The sequence below is a fragment of the Aricia agestis genome, chromosome 14 (genome assembly GCF_905147365.1).
Source record: "Aricia agestis chromosome 14, ilAriAges1.1, whole genome shotgun sequence".
NCBI classification, from domain to species: Eukaryota; Metazoa; Arthropoda; class Insecta; order Lepidoptera; family Lycaenidae; genus Aricia; species Aricia agestis.
This window is the reverse complement of record NC_056419.1, coordinates 15,128,513-15,150,294: the sequence shown is the minus strand read 5'-3', so window position 1 is coordinate 15,150,294 and position 21,782 is coordinate 15,128,513. Positions and strand designations below refer to the sequence as shown.

The following is a 21,782-nucleotide window of genomic DNA, read 5'->3' as shown; positions in this document are numbered from 1 at the left end:
AACTATAGTGTGTTAGTGTTAACACCGTTATCCTTGAAACCATCAAATGAGCCCGTCAAAATGAACAACTTTTTCTATGAGAGCAATGCTGGGAACTTTAGTTGGGAATAAGGACTACCCTACTAACCATGCTATACTTTTTTTTTAATAAAGAAAATAAAACACAAATAAATTTCTTTCCTCTATATTTATAAAAAGCACCGTCTGTAAAACATACAAAATTTCGATACAAAAGTTTTATTGGCGTCATTAGTATAAAATTAGAAACTTGTAATACGACAGTATAAAAACTTTAGTTCCTTCGGTACACATTACAAACACAATCACAAAAATTTTACAATATATTATTTGCGATTGAGCATTCAAGTAATTTTATACTTTTCAAGCATAGTTTATTTAGTTATGTACGTATTATTATAATAATTATTATTATTCAAGTATTAAATTTAACACAAAAATTATTATTATCAATTCTTTAAAAAATCTTATTTTACCACTGACATATTAAGTACTACGTAGTACTTATATAAGTCAGTGTATTTTACCCTTCTTTTTTCTTATATTTAAAAGAAAGCAAAAAAATACTGTTTTCAAAATTTAGAAGTGCGTTAATCTTACATAAAAAAACCGGCCAAGTGCGAGTCGGACTCGCGCACCGAGGGTTCCGACAGCTTAAAGGTATTATAGACCTGAGTATTTGGTATGAATTTCAATTTAATACCTCTACGCGTTTATGAGGAAATGGGTAGTAAGTTTAAAATTATTAAAAAAATATATATTATGTGATGTAACTAAAAATTTATGGTTTTCGTAATTTTTCCTTTATCTATGCTATAAGATGTTGCTTCGTACCAAATTTCAAGATTCTGTGTTCACGGGAAGCACCCTGTAGGTTTTGATTCCCTCGCAAGTGTCGAAAATTTGCGGCATAAACGGCTGTATCTTTTGATTGCGTTGGCTTAGAAGTTTGATTTTTTCACAGCTTCAAGGGACAGTAGACCTGAGTAATTGATATAAATTTCAGCTTCATACCTCCACGCGTTCCTGAGAAAAAGGGTCTTGACAGACGGACGGACGGACAGACGGACAACAAAGTGATCCTATAAGGGTTCCGTTTTTTCCTTTTGAGGTACGGAACCCTAAAAATCAGTACTGAACTTACAATTTAAATAATTTTAAAATTATAAATTAAATATAATGCTCATAACATAAAATACGCTTACCTTTAAAATATTATATTAAAAGTGACATAGAAAATTTGGTTCCTATACCTAATGATAACGACCCATTTTCGAAGCCCGTTGGGAGATCATACCGTAAAAAGGAACGTTATCTATCTCGTGTCAAGTGTTGCCAGCTAGAAAAATATTCCGCAATATGAGGTAATTTATGTTACTATATAGGCTTACTTTGGCGGACTCGGTAAACGTTTTAAACATTTAAAACCTGTTAGAAATCTTAATCTATTTTAAAAAGGGCAACATCTGATGCTTGTCGTTATAACGGGCAGCGTAAATCGGCCTCACTTACACAACTTATATTAATACTAACGTAGCGATACTTGAGTTATATAGTTGCGATAAATATAGGATGAGCCTCTTAGGCCGTTTTCTCCTGTTCGATGACGTCCTTTGTGGGGAGAGGGTTCTTTTCGCAAGTCTCGGTGTGCTTCAACTTGGTTGGGTCGAAGTTCTCGATTCCGTTGAGGAACTTGTTCTTTTCTTTCTCCGCCTCGATGGCTGGAAATTGAAAAATATATATGAGGCACCATTCACAGCTTTTATGTGGATCCTAGTACTGATTACTGACCGATAGAAACGACTAAATATTAATGCAAATAGGTACTAAGTGAGTTATGGAAGATGGAAATGGAGTTTTTGGGTACCTATTGTTGTTACTGATAAAGGATCGTTATTACTAAACAAGTAATAATAGTAAAGTATTTTAACGAGAATATAACAAAATTTTAATAAAAAATGGAAAAAACTACTTGTTATAATATACTTACAAATTACAATACAATGTTGGGATGTTAAATTTAAAAGGACTTCGAATTTATTAATAACTTGCTAATAAAGTATTCGTTTATCGGCAAGTTATGGTGAGTTATCAATTGAGAACTTAAAAAAACAAGATGCAAAGCAGAGAAAAAAAGCAGCAAAAAACCTTCGATTGGCGGCAGTGGATTTTTCTCTTCTGTGGTGGCGTGCTTCATCTGACTCTTGTCGAAATGTTCCACTCCGTCTAGCAGATTTTGGTGGGCCTTCTCCGCAGCTACAACTGGTGTTGGCAAAATCGTGCAGAGCGTAACGTAAGTATTAAAGCTTAAGCATGTGATCAATGCGTGCGTGTGATGCATAGATCCATACCATGCAATGTGTCTAAGCCTGACCAGAAATATAAATTGACGAGTAGTAGTGCAAAAAATTGTCGAAGTATTGATTTTCAATAAATGTAATTAAATAACTAAGAAGTAACATAATATCTCAGAATCTCAGATTCAATTTCAAATAAGCTGTTTCTTATGTCAATGAAAATAAGCGACAAAGTAACGTTGATTAAAAATATAACCAATCACAAAAACGTTTTGAACAGTGTTGCTCTGATAAAAATAACAAAACGCACAGTGCGTATTTCTAAGTAAACATTTTCTGGTCCGGCTTAAAACTGCTATGATACTGATAAATGATAATACATATTAAAATAAAAAATAACATATTAGATAATAATTGCATAAGAAAAATTAATATTTTAAAAGATATCTTTAATAATATAGGCAACTTAAATCAGTTGAAAAGTATTTAAAATTAAAATAAAGAGAATACTTTGTGCAATGGACAATAATTCAAAATTATTATATTAACTGCTGCCAAATAAAATAAAAAAGAATTCTTTAATCAAAACGATACATAAGTCATGCTGCGCATTCATAAAAATCGTCAGAACTTACCATCTTTGTCAGGAAGTGGGTTCTTCTCCTGGGTTTCTGTGTGCTTTAACCTGGTGGCATCGAACTTTTCGATACCGTCGAATAAGGACTTCTGAGTTTTTTCAGTCTGTACATCTGTAATGTATATTCAATATACTTATTAGTTAAGTATTAAAAAGCACACAATCAATGAAAATAATGTCTAACAAATGAGAAACTTTTATTTGAATTAAATGAAAACGTTAAGACTGGGTTGCGCCAACTAACTTTAAGTGTAAATTTAACTTTATTTTTAACTTGAACTACAATGCAAAATGTCAAATCTTTGGTTAAAGTTGAAAATGGACGCCAGTCGCCATCAAGACGCCATATTAAACCATAACTATAGAGCTCAACAAGGTTTTAAATGCATGTGGCGAAAAAAGGAACTAACGCTGTCATCATACAAAAACCGCCATTTTTGACAGTTCTCCTTTACCAGCAGCGCCCCTGCCCACGCGCATTTATAACCTTGTTGGATCAGCTGTCATCTGTCAATTTCTCCGGGCAAAGTTAAGGATAAATTTCAAGTTAAATTAACCTTAACTATAACCATAAATTTAACTTTACCCACGCCTTTGGTGCAACCCAGTCTAATTAAAGTAAAGCTAAGATTGAAGGTGGTAAATATTTACATGATACATATTGTCCTCTTACTAATAAAAATATTTACACAGCGGATAATAAGGTTGCATATTATTATCTTTATCCAATATAATATTTTCCAAAGAATCAGAAATACACAGCAACATTCTACATCTACAAGTTATCCGTTATTTAGTTATAATAAAAAAAAAATTAGTAAGGGGGTAAAGCAGCCTCTACACGTTGGTCGTGTTTGCCGAACAGAAGAGGACGGCGCTATACTAAAAAAAGAGATTGAATTATTTGCATCTTTCTTTCTAGTATAGCGCCGTCCCCTTCTGTTCGGCAAACACGGCCAACGTGTAGAGGCTGCTTAAGAGATTTGAGAACAATCATGCTATGAGCGATGACGATACAATCCAGAGTGATAATTATTACAAGTAAAATTAACAAAAATGAAAAAACTAACTCTGTTAGAAGTTAAAAAGGCTAAAGCCGGTTCCTTAGGCGGTTTGCACTCCAACACAGAATACCTATTGCGTTGGGTAAAACTATTTTTTCAACCGTCTCAGTTTTATTTAGGGCTGATGGTTGAAAATTCTCAACGTCTTGAAGCAGGGCGATGTGTTGCTTTTCTTTGGCAACGTCTGTTACAAATAATATTTTTGCTCAATCACTGTCTATTACTGTGAGCTATAGAGCCTACATTTCAGATGAATACAATGCCGAGATTGTCCAAAGGTTTCTTCCGAGTCATGGTCCATGTATCCCATAATAATGAAGAAACTGGAAAAATACCTACTCCATACCTAGCTGTGTAGTGTGTTTACGTAAAAAATATAATGCAATAAGTATTTAAAAAAATACTTACACAATTTCAAAGTGCCCTTGAAAAAACAAGCTAAAAATTCATTGAATTTCAAATGGTACGTTCATGATCTCAATTTGAATGTCGAAGTAATGTTCCAGACAGATGCAAGTGGGCAGATGAAATATAGCGACTTGCGCGGAATGTTTGTTTGTTTTGTGTTGCTCAAAATTTTATTACAATTTTAGCCGCTTCTGACATTCATGTGAAATGGAACATGAGTGTTCTTATTTTAAAAATGAATTTAATTTTGGAAGGATAACTTTTTTTTATAATTTCTTCATCCTTGGTCATTAACGTTACCGCTCAGCGTTACCGTAGTTTAATCCAAATGCATCCGCGTCTGTAACAGTTACTAGATGGTAATAAGTAATAACTAATAACTAGCTGTTTGACCGAGCTTTGCTCGGTATCCGATGAAAATGACATTTTCTAGAAATTATTCCTAGCTAGAACGATATTATCGCCCCCGAAACCCCCTATATACTAAATTTCATGAAAATCGTTGGAGCCGATTCCTTGCTTTTTAAAGATATAAGATAAGATATAATAATATGCTGTATACCTTCTGCTGATGGTAAGATGATCTTCTCGTTGGTGTCTACGTCCTTCAGGCAGCTGGGGTTGAAGGCTTCCAGCTGGCTCTTGAGGTCGGTGGCGACCTTGGGAAGGTCCTTGAGGGAGGGGGCATCACTCACTGAGCAGGCCATGTTTGTTTCTGAAATAAATAAAAATGAATTTGTAAAGAAGTCTACTTGTGAACTAGATACCTACTGATGTAAAGAGTAAAAAGCCACTGCTGATTACTTTGCTGCTTCTTACACAAAACACTGCTGATTACTTCTCAGTTCTCACACATGCGTTATACGCATGTGGAAGAAGTTTTTATTAGTAAGGGGGTATGAGTATTACAATGAGCGAAGCTGAACAAATTCGTGCTTGCAAAAATAAAAATACAATAAGTATCGCTTGAATCTCGCTCATTTTAAAATTCCGTAGTCGACCTCAGATGACCCGGTTTCTCACGAAAATAGAAAATGCGATGAATTGCATCGAGTAACGGACTGGTTGCTTTCAATAACATAGTAGGTGGTTATCGGTCATTATAATATTATGGTAATTAATAATTATGGGATATTACTATATAAGTATTACCATAGATTACTAAACTACTTGTAAGTATTATATACATGGGAGAGCCATGTTTCGGCACGAATGGGCCGGCTCGACCGGAGAAATACCACGTTCTCACAGAAAACCGGCGTGAAACAGCGTTTGCGCTGTGTTTCGCCGAGTGAGTGAGATTACCGGAGGCCCAATCCCCTGTCCTATTCCCTTCCCTACCCTCCCCTATTCCCTTCCCATCCCTACCCTCCCCTATTACCCTATTCCCTCTTAAAAGGCCGGCAACGCACCTGCAGCTCTTCTGATGCTGCGAGTGTCCATGGGCGACGGAAAAAAAGTATAGAAAATTGTAGTTTTAGAGACATTTGAAATTGGAACACACTGTTCTATGAGTTTCTTTTATGAAATAAGGGGGCAAACGAGCAAACGGGTCACCTGATGGAAAGCAACTTCCGTCGCCCATGGACACTCGTAACATCAGAAGAGCTGCAGGTGCGTTGCCGGCCTTTTAAGAGGGAATAGGTGAGGGTAAGGGAAGGGAATAGGGTAGGGGATTGGGCCTCCGGTTAACTCCGGTAAACTCACTCACTCGGCGAAACACAGCGCAAGCGCTGTTTCACGCCGGTTTTCTGTGAGCCCGTGGTATTTCTCCGGTCGAGCCAGCCCATTCGTGCCGAAGCATGGCTCTACCACGTATAGTATAAAATGTCCAAAAATATGAAGCAAAATAGCTTGTTAGCATATTGCAACACTATCATGTTGTTGAGATTTAAAGTGACTAGTGACAGTTTGGTAGTTTTAATAAGGAATAGGATGCAAATGGTGATATTCGTTTAATTATTCATTTACCATACAACTCACAATAGCATAGAGAGTAAAAATAATTTATATTAAAAAATATTAATTAAGTATTAGACTCTTCAGTTGTAAGGTTTGACCCAGACATCTTGACGATGATAAACTAGCATTAAGGAACAAAATAACGTTTTAAATCTAATATGAAAGAAGTGACAGCATTCAAACCACAATTAATACAATGATATAATTTTCATACGAAACAACAACTAATTGGAGTTCTAACGAGTTCACAGAACGAAGTTTTACAGTTATCAAACTGTATTCGCATTCATTACCACAATTTCTGAACGTTTTGTATTTAATACTTTAAGTCGCATTTGAGTTGTGACTAGTGACAAGCTAATTGTCTAACAATGAAGAGTACCGTATAGTTTATTTCACATATAAAAAATATTAGCGGTCCTGTAGCTAACCTTGTAGCACTCCATATAAACGACACCTAAACTTTGCAACCAATTATTATAGAATAAAAATTTTGGGCGTAGTATTTAGAAAAGAATGAGACAAAATATTTAATATCCATACAATAACATCCTCGGTAAGCGAGAGATTGTTTCCCCGACAGGATACGGTATCGTTTGCTTTGCATAATTCAACGACTACAATGACTGTTATTTGTATTCGAGACGGTTCACGCCTGGCTTGCCACTGTCTAATGTCTATGTCTATATGTACATATATCTATGTCTATAATATATAAATATTATATTTATCAAATAAAGACTCACCGCCGTACTCAGAGCCATTTCACTATGATTAACCTTAATGAAGAGTTTGACAGTTAATGTATGGGGCTTATGTCAAAATTTTGAATTAATTACATTTAAGTAAGTAATGCCTCTGAGTGCGGCAGTTAGACTCGTCAATATTTGCCATAATACAATTTTTTGATAGATGGAAGATATCTGAGTTTTAGATTTTATCTATGACTTTCGACTGAGTTTCATATTTATGTTCCCCCTTGACTTTTCTCCATTTTTTGCAAAATTCTGTTGAGGGTTGAAAAGGCGAACGTTTTTCAATAAGCAAATAGGGTTTTTCTAGATCAGTCAGTCAATGTCAAAAGCAAAGGCAGGATGTTCTTGATAAATAAATGTCAATTAAAATAAGTTTTATTGACACATACTGTGATAACTTTGTGCATTATAAATAGCAGTTGTTTGTTCTGCACCGACTATTGATATGAAAATTCACAATTCCAGGAGTCTACTTAATTTAAAATAATTTGCTATTTAAACTTTTTGTGTTACAGGAACTAATCGTACTTTCCTAATTATACACAGCTAAAATAGCTGCCACCTGACTTTACATCTGCACACTACGGTACAATAAAATAAAGAAGAAATTAATAACGGTGTCATTACGCAGGTGTTCTGAATTCTGATTAGGCATGTTTTATTTAAAAATATTATTATGGAAGAAATTTGCTAATGATGGAGACGTAACGTTAGCCCGAAAATATTTAGTTGCACGTTACTCTTAATGAGAGCATCACACAAAGATATATTTTGTAAAGAGTCGTCGAAATTACTTGCTCAGCTTTTAGCATACTTAATTGAAAAACCTTATTTCGTAATAAGTGTACTCAAAAGCAGATGGTTTTATAAGCAAATTATAATGAGCAAGCTTCGCAAACTTGTTAAGCGGGTTATGTTGTAAGTTTGTAACTCGCACATTTATATACAGAGTTCATGTACACCTGAGTGCAGGGAGTAAGTGCTGTGACATACTCAACACTTGAGAACCCTCCACTAAATATTCGCGACGAACCTCCATACAAAATTAAGCCCACTTCGGTGATCGTCTCCTAAGTTTTATTGTTTGAAGTAAAGCCCGAATTCTATTCTATCATCTATGAAACGATAAATATGTACCATATAGGTAATAATCATATTTAAAATTATTTCTATTTTATCAAATTTTGTTTCTTTTGATCTAGACCGTGTAATTATGGGTATCATATTGAGCACAGACAAAAATCTCGTTAATTACCAGACAGTGGCCAGCCATGCCTGCAAATTCTACATGGCTATTGAGACCGTTAAACAGTTTTCGTGTCTGCATAAGATTCTCTCGAGACCTCCACTCTCCAGCATCCAAAACTATATCTCAATGCCAAAACTCTACTTTTGGTGGCAATATATATGAGACAAGTAGTTCTCATGTGCGGTAGCGGTCCCGTTATGCTTCGCCGACTTGCGGCGCTAATTAACGCAATAATTATCAGAATGGAACCTAGAGATTCAGCTGAAATGTTTTGGAAATGGATCTTATCGTGAAAATGATATAAGTACCCACTAGCCAATTAAAATCCAAAATCGACGTCACGTCTAGATGATCTGCGATTGCTCACTGCTCGCTCTTAACAGTTAGGGTGAAGCCAAACGAGCGTAATTTGTGAGTTGTGAGTCGCAGAATTTCTACCGCGTGAATATATTTTCATACAAATCGCGACTCACAAAATTACGCTCGTGTGAATCAAACATGAAGCAGGACTTTTTTATGAAACTTAATACAGCAGAATTCTGCCGAACCGAAATTCTGCGACTCACAACTCACAAATTACGCTTGTTTGGCTTCGCCCTTCATATAGAGATTTATTAAGTTATCTCCAATCTAAATTATCCAAATGTTGTCACTAACGAACAATAAGCACATTAGAGTTAACAGCTCCATTTGTACGCAGTTTTACTACTTTTAATAGACATTTAGAGCCCAAATAGAGTACTTAATTTAAAGTGATAGACTGCTAAGACTGGCATACGGTCGACAAATCCCTACATGGATATATTGTGGTTTTGACTTTCTTGACCTTATTTGGTGATCGAAAAACGCAAGCCCATAAAAAGTGACGCAAGCCATATGTTCCAAGATGGCAGACAACGAAGTACTGTTAGCGCCTGCGGTCGTTTTAGCTCGACTAACTGACATTTATCTCGGTATATTAGCTGGAACTGAATGCGGAATATGCGATTTAATTAGCACTCGGCGTGACTCACGTTACCAATCTGTGCATCCCGACTTGGGGAGAAAAGAAATGGTTAAGGATTGACGAATGCTAATAGTTATAAATAAGCGGCACTGACATAAAATTTTGTCATATTTAAACCAGAAATATTGATGTATCCCAAACTGCAAAGGAAAAATAAACTCAAATCTAACAAAAAGAACAATAAGATTGCGCATGATAATCTACTTTCATTGTTATTTGGAAATACATATTCCTGTATTATTTTTATTTATCCGAATTATCAGTATAATCATATTATTATCAAAATATGTTCTTTCAATATTTACAATAATACTATACTCGTATTGACAGTGTAATCGTTCCTCAACTATACACCGTTATCAACAACATCTAAATTTAAATTCGCTTGAACTTGAACGTACAATTGGGCAGGCGAAAAAAGATCGATACTAACGCCATTACGGCATTACCCGTCTGAGGGGGAGAGAGCAGTGAACCGGCCACCCGAGTGACTCACGCAGAATATAAAGGCTCCCAGCATTATATCCTTATGTCTGAATACCGTAAAACGTTTCCCTCAGTAATAAAGTAAGTATCATTTGGAGGAATATTTTATGTGAACGAATTTTTAAATTCTATTCGTCATTCGTAAGTATATGTATTTGATCTTCTAGGAACGTTTTTGGCCGGTCAATAGTATTAGTACTGCGAATAGCGATCGAACGTTGCGCGCTGGTATAATTATTCACATTAAAATGTACAATGGTTATCCATAAATCAGAAAGGAATAATCAATATTCATTTAAAAGCTATACGAAACGCAGGTGGAATAAATAATAAGTAATTTTAAGGCTAGAGAAAATCGGGTTGGACGCAAAATGAGTCACAAGTTAATCAACAACAAACAAGTTATGCGTCACGTCAAGATAAGGCTACCTTACTTGAATTCTGTGTCAGAGCAAGGTGGTTTCGATTACATTAAATACAAAGAAAAATAAAAAATAAGGGATTAAATATAAAAGGAAATTTTGAAAATAACGTTCTGAATTGTTCAGTAAAACAACATAGCACTGGATATCAATGAGCGAATAAGAGCACAGTTTACCTCATTCAATATTCAATAAGCGAATTATTTTCATCAGCGTTTGGCTCATCACGTTCCATTTAAATAATAATTGCAGACCTTTCACGATGATCGTGCTCGCTGTAAAGGCCGTTCAAAACAATGCAATAGATACAAATAGATCGGTTATTTCTGGAGACTGGAGCAACGACGCGCAACGCTCATGTAGCATTAATATAGTCTCATCTCTAAGGACTACTGGCTCTGGAGTCTGGAGTCATGGAAAATTCCAGATCTGTTTACCTACATTTAATGTCCTACGTTAGTACTTAAAATAGTTCTACTGAAATAGATAGAACAGCACTTAAGATAAAGCGTTCGTTTCCGTAGAATAATTTGTTCTGGGTTGAAGGCCAGGTTTGTTAGTGTTTACTGAGAACTTACTGTTACTACGTGGGAGCTCAAAACATTATAAACGTCAAATATCCATTACTTAGGGTCGAGATAATTTTAAAAGCTTTTCCCACCAAAATTGTAAAAAACCTTAGTCGTTACGTTGAATGAAATATTGAATCCTGTGATTTCTTTGTAGATGAACTTTTGGATGGAGAACCTATACCGTACCTTCAGTAATTTACAGACGAGGTCACGGTATAAATACAATATCACGCTCGCCATGTGCCTGAGAGACAAGGTATACAGAACCATGTACGGTCGCATGTGTGAACCAGGTCGATCTGTATGCAATCTGTACATCGGCCTTCGGAACTGTGCCGACTGCCGACGTAGGTATTCCAGTAAAGAATAGCCGCAGATGTTTATCTAAAGACACAAATGTGATCATTTACGCTCAATGCATGCAAACTAAGAAAAACAAGGCAAATGAAAGCATTAAAAAAAGTATAATATAAGCAAAGTAACTGCGCTCAGCGCCGTTAAAAGCCAAAATTCACTGAAGACCTATAAAGGGTACTTTTGGTAATTAACTGGCAATATTTGCTCCATTATTAAATGTCAAGGGGAAGGAATTTGCACGCGAACGGATACACTGTATCCTGCAGGATAGGGTTAATAACGAACGTTTGTAGATATTAGTCATTCTGAATAGGATTCTTGTAAAACAATAATACTAGGATATGCTTAATATGACTTAGAGGAAAAGCCAAATGTTTCAAATTTCGGGACAGGTAATTTGGCGAAGATGAAAATATTTTGTATTTATAAAATAGTACGTTGCATTGAATAAGCTAGAGCAGGGTTCCCAAACTTATTTTGTCTACTGCCCACTTTGATTACAAATTATGTTTTAGCGCCCCCCCTTATTTCAAATTAAAATGAATCCAGATGAAATAAATCACCCCCCCCAAGCCTCTAAACAACGCCCCCGTTTTTTTTCTGGGTCCCACACCGCCCTTCTTTAGACCTTCAGCACCTGAAAGGCTGAGCTAGAGTCAAGACAATAAAATAATAAATAAAAACTAGATACAGGATCAATTTGATGGAATTTGACACTGTAAATATAGTGGGCAAGAGGAGGGACATGGGCTACTTTTAATCGCGAGAGATGAATCAGTGCAGGCATTAGAAAGTAAACCTTTGAGGAACAAGTTTCATTTCAGTCGACACCTGGCACGTTAAAATTGAAAACGTGTAAAGTAATTAGCAAATAACTTGTGAATTACCACTTTCTTGGCGAGTTTCTACTGCCTACTGCCTACTGCCTTTCTGACTATTATTGGCCATAAAATTCTAATTAAGCTTCAGCAATTAAAAATAAATATTACTTATTTTACGTCCCATTTAGGGTATGTTATTCGAATATTCGAATACTCGTTTTATTCGAATATTCGACGATTTTATTATTCGAATATTCGCCAAATAATTTTTCGAATAATTCGAATAGTAAAAATATTTTTTCGAATAATTCGAATAGTAAAAATATTTTTTATTTTTGTTTAAATGGCTATCAAACATAAAACTAACATGGAATTAGAACATAATTAAGTTTATTTCAGAAAAATAATATTATTTATGAATATTCTACATCTTTAATGATCATATTATAATACAGGGTGTAACAAAAATAAGTGATAATACTTTAGGGTGTGTACGTGTTCCTTGTAGAGAGTTCACTGTGAAAGTAGCAGCGCTGAAAGACCAACATTTTTTTCACTTTTGTATGGGGAAACTATACAAAAGTGAAAAATTTTTTTCGTCTTTCAGCGCTGCTACTTTCACAGTGAACCCTCTACAAGGAGCATGTACACACCCTAAAGTATTATCACTTATTTTTGTTACACACTGTATATACATCTGTTTTTAGTCTAACTAATAACTAATGAGTATACGACCATTCATGGTCACCGTTGACCATGTTTTAGAAACGTCTAATAAATTCATTTGCATGTTTTAGGCAAAATAACGATTTTGCCTAAAGACTTGAAAATAAAGATATTATAAACTCCTTTCAGTCATGGATTTCAGTATCGTCTGTAATGGTCGCTCACGATCTGTATCTATTGACTTCTTTCAAGCATAATCACATGAGAAAAGTAAAAAGTGCTAGGATCGAAACGGTTTACACTTTACAGCCTTTCTTTTATTGCCCAGCTGTAACCTTAAAATATACATTTTTAAAGTGTTTAACGATAAAAATTAACTATTTATGTCATTTACAAAGATTTATGTAAAAATTTGAATTGCTTACTTCGTAGTATTAACAAAATAGGTTGTACATGGTTGTACGAAGTTTTTCGTTACTTTTGTTCAGAGTTTTCAGCATTTTTCAAAAATTTTGAATTATTCGAATAATATTCGAATTATTCGAAAACTTTTGTAAAATATTCGAATAGTAAATTTGTCGAATAATAACATTCCCTAGTCCCAGGTAAAATTTTACGAAGAAGCTATAGTAATTTCTTGGTACCGTGCCATATCTACATGACTTGTTATTACTGCATTTATATTTACTTCTGTCCAAAATTCGTCTTAAATATTTTTGCTTTTAAATCTACTGAAATAATGTTAGGTATTTTCTTTTTTTTTGTCTGTGTCTCTGTATACATACATACATACATAAAGTTCAGTAACCTAGTATCGATGAGGTAAAATAAACAATGCATAGATTAAACAAAATATTTTCATAATAATAATACAAAACACTTTTTGATAACACCTCTGCGTTGAACTTGTTGCGCAGTTGGGTTCTATGATCTATCTAATTTTTTATAATTATCATAATATTTCCATGGTATAAGTTATAAAATACAACTGTCGCAGCAAAATATTATGATATTCCATCGTAATGATATAATGCAGTATGCGGGTATTTAACTTAGTCAAACTCTTCATCGGATGAGGTTCGGCCTATTTCCAATATGACTTTCTGATGACTAAGGTGTTTAGAATCAAAAACGGTGATGTAATTTTAAGCCGAGTCACCGTAGCACTATGGACCAAAACTCATGAATATAATATATTTTATTAATATTTCATTGGCGACAACTCTGAAAATGCTTCAGTAGCTAAGATTTCTAATTTAATAGTTATATCTTATTAGGATTTAGGACAAAGAATATTATGATGATACAGAAAAAAAAAACTTTTAAAGTTACGACTAGAAATATAAGGATGATAAAAATAAAGAAATAAAAGTTTTAAATGAGACCGGAGTAATGCCATAATTCATAACATGAATAGGAACTGTAGGTACCGAGTTAAGCCCTAGGCTGTCTGGGGAGCGCCCCCAACCCCAATGGTCAGCCTCTCGGGGATAAGTAATACTTTAGAAAAACAGACTCATATCTGCAGTCTAGATAATTCTATGTATGTATGCCTAGGGAGAACGGGGTAACTGCAGATGCAGATTCGGTAAATATTTTATGCACGACGTCATGAATTTTGATTTAGATGTTCGTAGGTAATTTGGAATGCGGTAAACCTGAAGTGATATGGGTCTACATTACTGCATAGACGTAACTTTGGGAATACTTTGCATTCGAGTTGGCGTGAACTTTAAAGTGGGAATGCGGCATTACTAAATTGTGTGATCGTGTAAATAAGCTTCAAATAGTAGCAGTAGATGGCCAGAGAGGAAACAAAACTTCAACAAAAGCAACATCGGAGGTTCCGGTATCAAAACCGTTGCGTGGCGCGGAGGCTTATGATTCATTTGATAACGATACATTGTCAGGCGACCCGCGACAGACATTGTCCGATTATGTACGTGTCGCAGTCGCGTCAGTGGTCACGTTCTACCGAGTAATCCGCCGCGGGTCATGTAATGTTGACTTTACAATTATCACGTAAATCATGTGGTAATAAGGCTTCTATACTAAGTGCATTATCAAAAATATCTCAGATGTCAAGTTAAATATTCTCAATCAAAACATAAAATTTATTCCGAAATCTAAAAATCTAAAGATGTAAAGAAAAGAAACAATATAACAAGAAATAGAATAAACTGTTAGTATTATTTTAATAGTTTTTTTTAAGACAAACATTACAAGCGTAGTCATAAACATAAAACTTTAATTGCGAAAGCTACATCAAATACTGAAAAGATTGTAGAAATTATTAGCATTTTAGAGATTAATAAGGCATCGGCAGCTGAGCGTGTAGATATGGCATCATTTAAAAATCATTAAAATTTATCATTACAATTTTAAAGAGGTCAATAACCGCGTTATTTAGATGCGAAATACATTAATCAAGACCAAGGAAGGAAGCAATAGATAATACAATAATGCTAAATAAACTAGACTTAGCATCCTTTCGCATAGGCAATTCAATCCAACAGGCAACACCTAATATATTTTGTCAATCTATTAATAAAGTGTTTCCTCATAGCTTAAAATAATTGAAATAATATGTATAATAGAATTTCTGAGACTCCTTAAACTTATGCTTTTGATAATGATGAGAGTCATCCAGAATGAAATAGGATTGCTAAGTGAAGAGTTCTCTTAATTTGACCCCAAGTACGCTGCACGGGAGTAACATGGGAGTTGGGACATTATACAGGCGGGCCCGACACTCTGTATCGATCTGGCCAGACGCAGCATCTACCTACCCACTACCTAGAATACCTAGACACAATACCTAACAGATTTACAATCAAACGGCTGGTGCACGCTTTGCCTGGGGCTGTTTTTAAGTGCAATCATGTTTTTAAAAGAATTTTCTAGATTTTGTTGTGTTACATTTGATTCGTAGTATTCGATTCCTGTATAAACCAGGATTTTTAGTAGCGACATTTTAGTGCTTATTTTTAAATTAGGTGCGAGTACCTACTTACTAAGAATTCTAATTTTATTTGCCTCCTACTTTATATTTAAAACATATTAATTGAACCTCTAATATAATCATATTAAGGCAAATTAAGTATTATTTTCCTTGTTATTGTTGTACCTAGGTTAGGATCGGTTATTACTTTATCGGTGTTATTTTTCACAATACTTTGTCGAATTTTAATTCACAGAAACCGCAGTCTATTGACATATTTAAGTTTACATTGCGTTGTTAAATATTTAATCTGTTGTATTGCGATTTGGGCGTTTATCAGCTAGAAGCGATTAGTAACGGTGAAGCGATAATCTCTGGTATTTTTGAAATGCCACGGCTCATTGTAGTACTACATAGTATACTGTGTATACTATGTAGTACTGTACTAAAATAGTGAATTTCTCCTATGTTAGACAAAATATTTTTATTAGAATTTTTACAATGTTAGCCCTTTTCCTGCTATTAAAAAAGCATTCTAATACAACCCTCAGTTATCGAGGGTGGGTGTCGCAATCGATTCGCGGATTTGGTAATATCGTCCATCCCTGTCTCTCCCTTAGGACCTATTGTCCCTCTCTCTCAGGCACAGCTGTGTCCTCTACACGGTAGGTATTACGATTTATCTCAGCCTGACATAAATGCAAATTTACAACAGCATTCAGGTTTTACAACTTGGCAAAATTAAGTGTAGATATTGCTCAGAAAGTATAACAGACTGAAACCATGTCCTTAGAATTAATAGACGTCCTATTTATTCTAGGGAAACAAGATTTTTAAAGCTTCAAAAAAATTTAATAACTAAAATTGCAAACAAGACTATGTTTTGTAAAGTAGAACTGTAGCGAAAGGTAACAATCTCATAAAATAACATGCTACAACCAGACTACAACATCCACCACTCGACAGTCGACACCTAGTTTTAAAACAAAAGAATACTGAATAACGCCAAAAGCCAAAACGTCACGCAAATAACAAAGGAAAACGCGAATGACTCACAAAAACAAGATAGCTTACGTGTGAATAACGAATTAAAACTTCCTCTGTAGCAATTATAGATTTCGTGAACAGCACGCTGTGAAAGCAGCGAAAGTCGGCGGACCGGTTAAAGCCGGGTTCTTGGCGCCTTTTTTCAACATTAATTGTCAAATTCCGCGTTTGGCGCCATAACGCCATTTGCGTAATATGCTAAGTGCGCATAATCATCAGCTACTCCAAACTATAGAAATTATAAGTTACAACGATGATGATAATTAAGTTGCTGAAAGAGAAATGGATGAAGATGATGGTAAACTTCCCTAAAAAATGATATCGTAGAAATAGATCCAAATAAATCAAATAATAGACGACAATGAATAATGTAACCGAAAGAATTGATACAAACTCATCGTTCTACTCCCGACATAATTTCCCCCCTGATCCACCCTACCTTATTCCGTATAAGCCAAGAATAATCCGTACTTGACCTTTTTCTTAAGCATTTTATAGTGCGGACTGCGCATCGGCATTAATCATGCAGTAAACATTTATTACAACTTACAAGAGAAGTAACATATTACCCGAGTCCTCAGTAATTGATAATTAACAGTTGGTAAAACGACGATTTTGTGGTGTTTAAGTTGGACATCAGAATCTACTGATAAACGAAGAAGAACTTAATCTTAAATCAATAATTCTTCAATCTTTAAATCATTCAATCCATCATCAAGTCAAAACTTTATTTAAAATGATGTCGTTGAATGCCTCTTTCATTGATATTCCCATCGCAATCCAACGCCTCGCAGCTTTGAATAAAGATTTAAAAGCACTTCTATATTTTTCATCTGCATCCGCACAATTTCTGCATTGCGGTTTTGTTGCCAACGCCCAATTTTCATGATGGTATCGAAACTGAGGTTTAGACATACCAATAGAAACATTAAACTAGAGAACCATAAATTACAATAATTAAGTTGAAACAATTATTAATGGAATATATTACTGTGATTGATAGTTTGGGAAAAGCCATTTAGACTAATTTCCCAATTAACAAATAGACGGCACGCCTAATGTTGCTCATTCATTATTATTATTATTGCCCCTTATTTACTTTGTATTTATGATCTTTGAAGACCATCCCTATTTCAAACACAAACAACTAAATAATGTTTTCTATTCCACACAAAAACTTTTCCTTTATCTTTTAATTTTCTTACGTACTTGTATTAGGTACATGTATTTTTCTTTTAAATAGAAAAAGAGGTAGATAGGAATAAAAGCTTCATATAATATTCCTTAAATGATTTGGCATTTTGTAAAATAAATAGTCCAAATGAGCAGCAAACTTTTATATTACCTTACTAACTACCCACATTTCCTCCAGTTCCATTATTAATTAGAGAACAAGTTAATGAATATAATTCCACCGGCTTTTAGCGCTCGGTTATGTTGTAAATGAGGACTGCAATTAAACAATATTTAATATATTAATTTTGACTTCATAAACAGCTAGCTCATTTTGGTGTAAGTAAATTGAGATCTTATTTCGAGGTTAGGAAGTAACAATGTACGATTAATGTTTTAGTGTGCTTCTGCCACTTTTATTTCGCTTAAATTTATTTTTCCAACTACCAAATTGTTCGCAACTTCTTGTTACCGGCAACATTTTGCTGGTTTTGAAAGTGTTTTGTTGCTGTCAATGGTATTTTCATGTGTTATCTTTGTGATCGCCATTTTGTATAAAAAGAGAAAGCGGCAAATTGCCTCAAAACAATGCCACTGAAAGTTTTGTGGTTTTATTGTACGCAACATACACATGCACTACTTTATAAAGCAACAGTATAATTATTAGCCCAGTATCAAGCAGTATCGCCGTCTGTTCAATGTTTCAGCATGGCATGTTTAATAAAAAAATCAAATTTGTTTTTTTTTAATTCCAGGTTTATAAACCATGTGGAGAAAACTCACAATGCTCAGCTCAGCCCACACGCTGACACCAATTATTGTCAAATCGTTAAGGATCAGTGATTTACTGTGAAGCATGTGTTTATTCATCAGTATTTTTAACAGACCCGCTGCTTCGAGTTCATTAACATCGACATTGTCTCTCAGTAACCCGTAACCGATATTCTTAACGACCGTTGAGTATTATAAAAACAGATGTTTTGATTAATTATTGTGGTTCATTATTGGTAAGTTTATATATCACTGAGATATAAGTAGTACGTAGTACATGGTAGTACCTACGTAGGTATACCTCAGTGGTTTATATGTATAAATATTTTCTGTCGTGTTAATACTGAACAAAATTGGTGAATGATAGCAAAAAGTATCTGCTCCAATGAGATTAGAATTTGCAAGTCTTTTGTGCCCAATTTATTGTCACAGTTTATCTATATTAGCTATTTGACTGAGCTTTGCTCGGTATTCGATAAAACACTAATAAAATGACATTTTCTAAAAATTATTCCTAGCTAGATCGATTTATCGCCCCCGAAACCCCCTATATACAAAATTTCATGAAAATCGTTGGAGCCGATTCCGAGATTCCAATTACATCTGCGCCAACGCCATCTGCTGGAACAGATTTAGCTGTTGTTGTGTCGTTAAAGCAATTAGTTGCTCACAAAATTTATTATTCGCCAATAGATAAATCGCGAAAATATCTTGTAATTAGTAATGATAAATTGATGATTGATATTGCAGAGTTGAATGACTTCGTCATCGTCAGTGCCTTTAAAAAATTAATTGTATTTATTAACATAATATCAATCGTAACTAACTCAGAAGAAACGATAATTTTCAACGCAACTCTCTATCACAATGATCTTTGATATACACATCAATCTACGACAATCTAGGTATGTGATTTGCATTTTTGATAAAATTATAAGCTTTGTTGTATTCCCCCTAGGATTTTAATAGGTATTATGAAGACATAAAACCACAAGGGAAATGTTACTTAAGACATTAATAAATATTAACTAAGTGGGTAACTGCTTTGTTAAATAACTTAGAAGCCGGCTAAACATTCACGCTTATGGAGTTTTAATGTTATCAATGCAAACCACATCGACTGACGAACAAAAAGGCATACGTGGAGGCAGATGCTTTCATATGAAGTCATACTGCCACTCCCATTACAAATTCCGTTACATTACTGTAAAGTGTAAACATTTTCAAAATATGACGTAAAATTATATACCTCAGTATCCGTTGACACTTTTCCTCTTAAATACTCTGTTATCCTTAAAATATTAAATTTTAATAAATAAAAGTTAATTTTTATCCTAAGTAGATTATTTAAGTATTATAAAAAAACAAAAGAATGTCTAAAATGAAAAAAATAACTTTTATTTTTTCAAATTAAAAATGACAGTTGTGTGTACTTACATGTAATTTGGTGTTTTCGAAGTAAAATGTGATACGTGCACTGCTTGCGACCGGCGAATTGCGACTGATTGCGGAGTGCGGCCTGCGGGCGCGGGGTTCCGTCGCGTTGGCTGTCGCCTGTCGAACGTCCGATGGAGATTGGAGACTGAATGAGCAAAACTTGCGGGCGGCCTACCGAGGGTGGCAGAGGGCCCACGTAAATATCGCCATTGTCACGGTCAGTTTAAGTTCAATATTCTATGTCCGTGTTACTTGTCAGCGGTGCCAGTGAATCATTCTCCAATAACGGACTCATAACGAGTACAAGCACAGAAATACGAGTGAGTAATGAAAATAATACGTTAGGAACATATTTTTGAATTTTTAAAAGAACGAAATGACATGTATGAAAAAAAACCCAGAGCGAACATATACAGGTGTAGCTCAGAATTTCAGCCATAATAAATTAAATAATTCTGTACATATTTCAACTTAAGATTTGATGGCTAAATGGAAGATATTGCTATTGACTTTTCGTTAGGAGTGATTTTTTATTTATTTATGTATGGTATTTTGCAGCATTTTGCAGCTCTATTATATGGGCAATATTATGGGCAATAAGGTATTTTGGATTGCGTGATTAAAAGAAAAACATCGTTTTAAGTAACATACTTCAAACAGTGTAGACGGTACCTAGGTAATAAAATAATAATATATACTTTCTACATCTAATGACTAATGTGACATTGTCTATACGCACTCGATTTTATTTTCTTTTTATTTTATTCCCTCAGCTAACTCCTACATGCATGGAAGAAGAACTTTGGGAAGTAGTGCCCATGTAAAAATTATTTATAACCATAAGGTTAGGTTAGGGACTCACTGTTTAAAGTCTCTACACATTAAGTGTAGAGACTTTAAACAGTCACACATTAAGTTTAGAGTCTCTACACATAAAGTGTAGAGACTATAAAGTCTAAACAGTGATGAAATCAAAACTACATTTTTTTAAATTTTGCACGCTATTGTCATAGCAAAACATGCCGCACTGTAACAACCCATGCAAGAATGTTATTGAGCAAATAAATATGATTATGATTATAAGTGTAATGTAATTTTTGGGATGGGCGAGACATCAGTCCGATTTATTACACCCCGCTCTTATGCTAGAAAATATCACATTAGGTGTTATAGATAATATTATGTAAACTGTTTAAAAATATATTTGGTACATTACTTTAATGGCGGCTCTCGACATAGGCGAACGCGTTGGCCAACGCGTCTGCAGACGCGTTGGCCCAATGTGTAGAACGGGCGTTCGCGCGTTGGCCAACGTCTAAATACCTACGGCCAACGCGCGAACGCCCGTTCTACACATTGGGCCAACGCGTCTGCAGACGCGTTGGCCAACGCGTTCGCCTATGTCGAGAGCCGCCATAAACGATGTTTTTTATCACACAACCTAAAATAGTTATCTATTCTTATGGACCGTTTTAATTACGGAGATTTATAATTGTTATAAAACCAAAATAGATGAACGGCATTCTAATAAAATAACAATTCAGCTGCTAAGTACTGCAAAGAAAAGCATTAAAAACATTACTTTAAAAAAAGGTAAATACTTACTACCCCTGACAAAATGTTAATAGCAATATCTTCCATTTAGCCATCAAATCTTAAGTTGAAATATATGTACAGAATTATTTCATTTAAT

The 21,782-nt window shown here is 34.6% G+C and overlaps 2 protein-coding genes across 6 annotated transcripts in view; both read right to left on the bottom strand.

Moving 5' to 3' along the window:
- Positions 1–1,493: 1,493 nt before the first annotated feature.
- Positions 1,494–20,238, bottom strand: LOC121733857 (thymosin beta). 4 transcript variants are annotated; one of them, XM_042124241.1, is made up of 6 exons: positions 20,090–20,238; positions 4,987–5,139; positions 4,087–4,200; positions 2,951–3,064; positions 2,167–2,280; positions 1,494–1,739 (listed from the first exon to the last, which is right to left on the bottom strand). In XM_042124241.1, the coding sequence occupies exons 2-6, from the start codon at positions 5,129–5,131 to the stop codon at positions 1,600–1,602; spliced, it is 627 nt and encodes a 208-aa protein (XP_041980175.1). In that variant the 5' UTR covers positions 5,132–5,139; positions 20,090–20,238; the 3' UTR covers positions 1,494–1,599. The 4 variants fall into 4 exon arrangements, with proteins under 4 accessions (XP_041980175.1, XP_041980177.1, XP_041980176.1 ...); XM_042124243.1 differs by lacking the exon at positions 2,167–2,280; XM_042124242.1 differs by lacking the exon at positions 4,087–4,200 and having other exon boundaries at positions 20,090–20,237.
- Positions 11,348–21,782, bottom strand: part of LOC121733855 (E3 ubiquitin-protein ligase Mdm2-like) — a 26,579-nt gene continuing 16,144 nt past the window's right edge. For both annotated transcript variants that reach the window (XM_042124238.1, XM_042124239.1), the window contains one exon: positions 11,348–11,358. The gene's annotated coding sequence lies outside the window, so the exon portion shown is untranslated. The remainder of the gene's footprint in view (positions 11,359–21,782) is intronic.

Excerpts from the sequence above, each read along its gene's own strand:
- LOC121733857 (XM_042124241.1), bottom strand. The coding sequence starts at position 5,131 with ATGGCCTGCTCAGTGAGTGATGCCCCCTCCCTCAAGGACCTTCCCAAG. Across the intron at positions 4,201-4,986 it reads CATCTTACCATCAGCAGAAG|ACGTTGCCAAAGAAAAGCAA; the intron begins GTATACAGCATA and ends TATTTGTAACAG. Across the intron at positions 3,065-4,086 it reads AGTTTTACCCAACGCAATAG|ATGTACAGACTGAAAAAACT; the intron begins GTATTCTGTGTT and ends TATACATTACAG.